Source organism: Pseudonaja textilis, chromosome 2 (assembly GCF_049901715.1).
Source record: "Pseudonaja textilis isolate UNSWEBS1 chromosome 2, rPseTex1.2, whole genome shotgun sequence".
In the NCBI taxonomy this organism is placed as follows: domain Eukaryota; kingdom Metazoa; phylum Chordata; class Lepidosauria; order Squamata; family Elapidae; genus Pseudonaja; species Pseudonaja textilis.
Genome location: NC_141991.1, coordinates 161,465,965 through 161,471,368, shown reverse-complemented (window position 1 = coordinate 161,471,368; position 5,404 = coordinate 161,465,965). Strand labels below are relative to the sequence as shown.

The 5,404-nt window shown below is 36.7% G+C and overlaps 1 protein-coding gene across 1 annotated transcript; it reads left to right on the top strand.

Annotated features, from left to right (window-relative positions):
• The first annotated feature begins 761 nt into the window (after positions 1-761).
• On the top strand, positions 762-3,710 carry LOC113452528 (DNA-directed RNA polymerase II subunit RPB2-like). The gene is made up of 5 exons (XM_087926262.1): positions 762-914; positions 1,378-1,491; positions 1,583-1,743; positions 2,151-2,346; positions 3,453-3,710. The coding sequence occupies exons 1-5, from the start codon at positions 810-812 to the stop codon at positions 3,540-3,542; spliced, it is 666 nt and encodes a 221-aa protein (XP_087782388.1). The 5' UTR covers positions 762-809; the 3' UTR covers positions 3,543-3,710.
• Positions 3,711-5,404: the final 1,694 nt, after the last annotated feature.

Below are 5,404 nucleotides of genomic sequence, written 5' to 3'. Positions count from 1 at the left end.
TTGCTAAAAATTGGAAAAATGAGAAAATACCATTGCAGGAAGGAATTATTAAGAAAATATTGGAATGTGCTGGAATGAGTAGATTGACATTTGAAATTAGAGAACAAGAGGATAAACAATTCTATAAAATTTGGGACCTTTTCTATCAATGGTTGGATGATAAAATACAATAATAGAATATTTAGAATTTTAGATAATAATGAATATATAAAAAGATATTTTTTCTTTGATTGATATATCTATAAAATGTTTTCAGGATAGATTTGGTATGACTATATGATTTGTTATAAAATGAACTAAGTAAATTATAGTTATCTCGTAAAGTATGAATGAATAAAATTACAGTCAAATGATTCTTTAGTAGTGATATTAGGATATATAATCTTTCATTGATAATATGAGTTATTATGTAATGTAACTGTAATTGAGACTACAAAATGAATGCAAAAAAACTGGTAAACCAAACGACACACTGCTTGTATATTTATGAAAGAAAGCTGGATGTTTTTATGCTTTGTTTGTTTTGAAAAATCAATAAAATTGTTTTCAAAAAAAAAAAGAAGCTTCTTAGATGAGAAGTGAAATGTCTTCAAAGAAAAATCAGAGAGTCCAGTTGCCTCTTGAAAAAGCACGTTAAGGACAACCATGACCTGGATGACTGACAGAATAAAGAAGTTGTATAGTTTATTTTGTGACTTATATCATACAAAAAAAAAACCCCAGCAAACCTTATAGATTAAGCATGGTATAATCAAGAAAATGGTGCTGTGGAAAAAGATATGATTCTGATCTGTTTTGGTTTTTAGGATATGCCATTTACCTGTGAAGGCATCACTCCTGATATCATTATCAATCCGCACGCTATCCCTTCGCGAATGACCATTGGTCACTTGATTGAATGTCTTCAAGGAAAGGTAGGTCTTGCCGCTTGGAACTGAGATATTCTCCATCATGCTCTCTTTGAGAGCTTCTAGGGGCATCTCTGACTCTAGCATACCCAGCCAAGGTTGAATCAGATTGTTTTTATCTCTTGCAATCTTGAGCCATTTTATTTTCAAATTAAAAAGCTATCTTTCTGGCCTGTGGCATTAATCTAGACGCTGGGAAAACACAACCTCTACATTTGCATAATATTTAAAATCCTTTTAATGTTTAGTTTACGTTTACTCTTTTCTTCCTCCAAAGAAGTCAGAGTAAATACTACATAGTCCCCATTTCTCCGATTTATAATTTGCAGAAGCCCTTCAGTTTAAGTAAAATGACTTAGTGAGCTCTACACTTCAATGGGAGTTAGAATATAATCTTCCCAGTTTCATTTTAGACAGTTATGATGAGGAATAATACAATACTTGCTAGTCTTTGCTTCTACTTTTCTAGGTATCAGCAAATAAAGGGGAGATAGGTGATGCTACACCTTTTAACGATGCAGTCAACGTGCAGAAGATTTCAAACTTGCTCTCTGATTATGGGTATCATCTGAGAGGAAATGAGGTAATCTGATACAACGAATGAGTGATAAGTCTCATTCTGTCTGCTCTCTGCACTGATATGCTATTACAACAGGAGGAATTTCTTTTTGCAGGTTCTGTACAATGGCTTTACTGGTCGCAAAATCACATCACAGATCTTTATCGGCCCCACTTACTATCAGCGACTAAAACACATGGTAGATGATAAAATTCATTCCAGGGCAAGAGGACCTATTCAGATCCTTAACAGGCAGCCTATGGAGGGTCGATCTCGGTAAGAAATAGATGCCCACTTAGTATGCTTTCCAATTTGTCTTTATTTCAGCAAAGTATTGAAGCCACAGTCCTTAGAAATCTTAATAGAAAATGCCACTAGTTTCTGAGATTTCCCCAAGCCTTTTCATAGCTTTTAGTGATGATATTTGCAACTATGAGGGCTAGAAAAATAATAAGACCAGAATTGACAATGTGCGCATGTAGCACTTCTTTGGAGCTTCCGGTATGCTTTGTTTTTTAAAGACTTTCTTTCCTCAGGAGCATTTTGGGTACATAAGCTGGCTTCTCCTGTAGTACCTTCTTACATTAATTTGGGGTAGGAGTAACGGGCAGCCCAACTGGGTAGTTTTTGTTACTTGGAAAAATATGGAAGTGGACATTATTATTATTTTTTCCCCCACCCAGTGATGGAGGTCTTCGGTTTGGAGAGATGGAACGAGACTGTCAGATTGCTCATGGAGCAGCGCAGTTCCTAAGGGAAAGATTGTTTGAAGCCTCAGATCCGTATCAGGTTCATGTATGCAACTTGTGCGGGCTAATGGCGATAGCAAACACCCGGACCCACACCTATGAATGCAGGGGTTGTCGTAATAAGACACAGGTATGTTAAGAGGGTAGGAAAATACTGCCCGTTCCATTTCACTTTTCTCTGTTTTTTAAAAAAAACTTGTTATCTTTGTCTCCCCTTGAGGCACTTTTTCCAATACTTGTCTACGCTGTGCTATCTGCCATGAATACAATATATTCAGGGTCACTCGCTGCAGGAGGGACAGCATAAAACTATCCCATCCATTCAGAAGAGTTCGGAAAATTTCTGAAAGAATATAATTGAACTTTAAAATGTTATCCTTACAAAACGTCATTTGATTTTCCTGGCAGTAATAATCTTTGCTTTTAAAATGTTTTCTTTAATAATTAAATTATGATGATGCTAAGCTCTACTTCACATTGACTTAGTGTAAATAGGTTTGTGTGTGTGTATGTGTGTGTGCGTGTAAGATAGGGGACTCAAATTCCAAGCAATGGTTGGCTGGAGGTCAATGGCCAGTTAAATGTACACTTCAATATTCTGGAATCCCTAATATTCAATGGTTGCATCATCTTTTAAGTCCTTCTTCATCCAGGTTAGAGGGAAATTGACATTGAAGAAATAGGCTTTTTCGATTGCAGCATACTTTATATAGAAGGCCTTCTGTCAGGCCCAAGCCCAAAGAGGACACAGTGAAATCCAATCAAATTCAGTCTTCTGTTTGCTTACAGCTAATAGACAGAACCTTGCCAAACTAAATCTACAACCTACTAACATATTAGTAATATCCCGAGAGATGTGACTACCCTGAACTTTTTGTCCCCTTCCTTTCTAGCTTGGGACTGTGCAGTCTCTTAATCCGTGCCTCTCTCTGGGAAAGTTCTGTGTTGCTAGACTCTTCTCGCATTGCTCCTCCGGGTGCATATTCCATCACACCTGTGAAGCTTGGCCAGTACTAAGCAGTGCCTTTCTAAATTTCCTCACATTTCCCAACTTGTTCCCAAAGATGTTTTTATCACTGTTATTTTTACAGTCTTTGAAGCCTTTTAAAAACTATTTCTTGGTGTTCTTTTCTGAACTCCCTAACCCCATCTATGGGTTTTTTTTAGAGGAAAGATATAGAACGTTTTCTGGAATGAAATGTTTTTGCTAATATAGGTTAATCTCATTTTTTTCAGATTTCTCTGGTGAGGATGCCATATGCCTGCAAACTACTTTTCCAAGAACTGATGTCAATGAGTATTGCACCTCGAATGATGAGTGTGTAGCCTTCAAACAATTCACCTTTTCCTGAAATTTGTATTGCCTGCTTTAAACTTCCTTTTGAAATGTGTTTTAGATCCCAACACATGATATGTTTTATTGGAAGTTTATTTTTCAGATTATGAATGTGTGAATTTTGTTTTATGTAAATAGAAATAAAACCTTTCCAGACATTTGCTTAATACTTTATTGGAATTACAGTAAAAAATAGTAGGAAGTAAAACAGAGCCATGACTGATTGTGAGTTTTCCAAAAAACAAACTTCTTATAGATGAAAGGCACTGTCTCTCAATATGCAATATATATGGTTCACCTTTTACAGCTCAGTACTTTCACCTACAAAAAAAATGAGAGTGTGCTTTAATTTAAGAAAACTTGTTATTGTTGAGATACATTCCAGAGAAATGAGTCGCTATAGAAATAATCAAAAGTATTTCATTGTAGCAAGAAAAAAAAGCAGAAGTAGATAACAATTCCTTCTTCCTCCACAATTATTTTAGAGTAATTTAAAATCATAGATAACAAGTAAGCAAACTTTCTTCGGTATTTGACTTTTTTTCAGAGACTGCTGGTCATAGACATTAAAGGGATTCAGTGATACCAGCTCAAGGAACAAAAATGTAATGGGGGAGATGGTTTACAATGATAAATACATTAAGCCAGTTGAAGTTTATAAAGATGTGAAACACATATTTTGGTCACAAATCATGACAAAATGTACTACCAATTAATAATCAACCCAGGCTATTTTTTTTAACTAGATCCAATAGAAAAGGAAACAGCTTCAGTAATTACAGCTAATAGCGGAAAGCATTTGAAACTAAACACACAGTATCATCACATGCTAAGAGCTCGGCTTTATATTTATTGAACTTTGTCTGCCCTTGCTGCCTTATATGGAGTGGGGAGAAGACAGACATGGTGGACCTTCTAGAACATAAGCAGCTCAAAACCATTTTTATGGAGGCTTCCGGTTTCGCAAGGCTTCGGTGGCGGCAGGAATTCGCGACTCCCCCTGATTCCTGCAGCGCTTGCTGCCGAGGTGCCTCCGATCCAAATGGATCTGGAGGATATGGTTGCCCCATAGAGGCAATCGAAGAGGGAGGGTATCTGGATTGGGGCTTGGGGGTACCGCAAACCCCCTCCTCACCCGGCAAAACCCCTTTTTCCCAAGGCAGTGGAGCAGCGGTCAGCAATGACCGCCACAAAGAAGCCTGCAGCCGGGTAAGATTTGTGCTGGAGGAAGTAAGAGAAAGAGAAAGTGTTGGCTGAATCGGGACAACAAGAAACTTAAACACCCTGGAAATTAAATCATTTGAAGGATACATTGTCTCCCAAAGAAGATTGTAAATGCGGCGAAAGAAACCTGGAAAGGGAAAGTTATTTTCTTTCACTCTCCCTTCCCATGGAAACAGCAGACAGAAATCTGAAAAAATCTACTTGGGCATAGAAGGTAATCTAATTTGAAATTTGAAGCCAAGGGGATAAAGGATTTCTGGACACTGGAATTAAAAACCTAAAATTCTTTTTATTTGCTACAAGTGGAAGGGAAGAGATAAAGACTTATTTTAAAATTGTACTGAAGGATACTGCTTTGAGTTTATAAGATGTGGAAGAGAACTAATGAAACTATATACAATACAGAAGCCTGATTACAGCAGATGAGATTCTGCCGAAACGTTGCTACAACTTTAAAAGCACAACTACAATCACGTGGGAAAATACCCGAACAAAGCTGAATGCCATACATGTAAGTACCCGCAAAAACTTAAGAAAACATATATACAATAAATACATATAATTCAAGGCAAAATACAATTAAATAGAAGGAAAGGGAGCAATAAAGAGAAGTTGGGAAAAGATATGA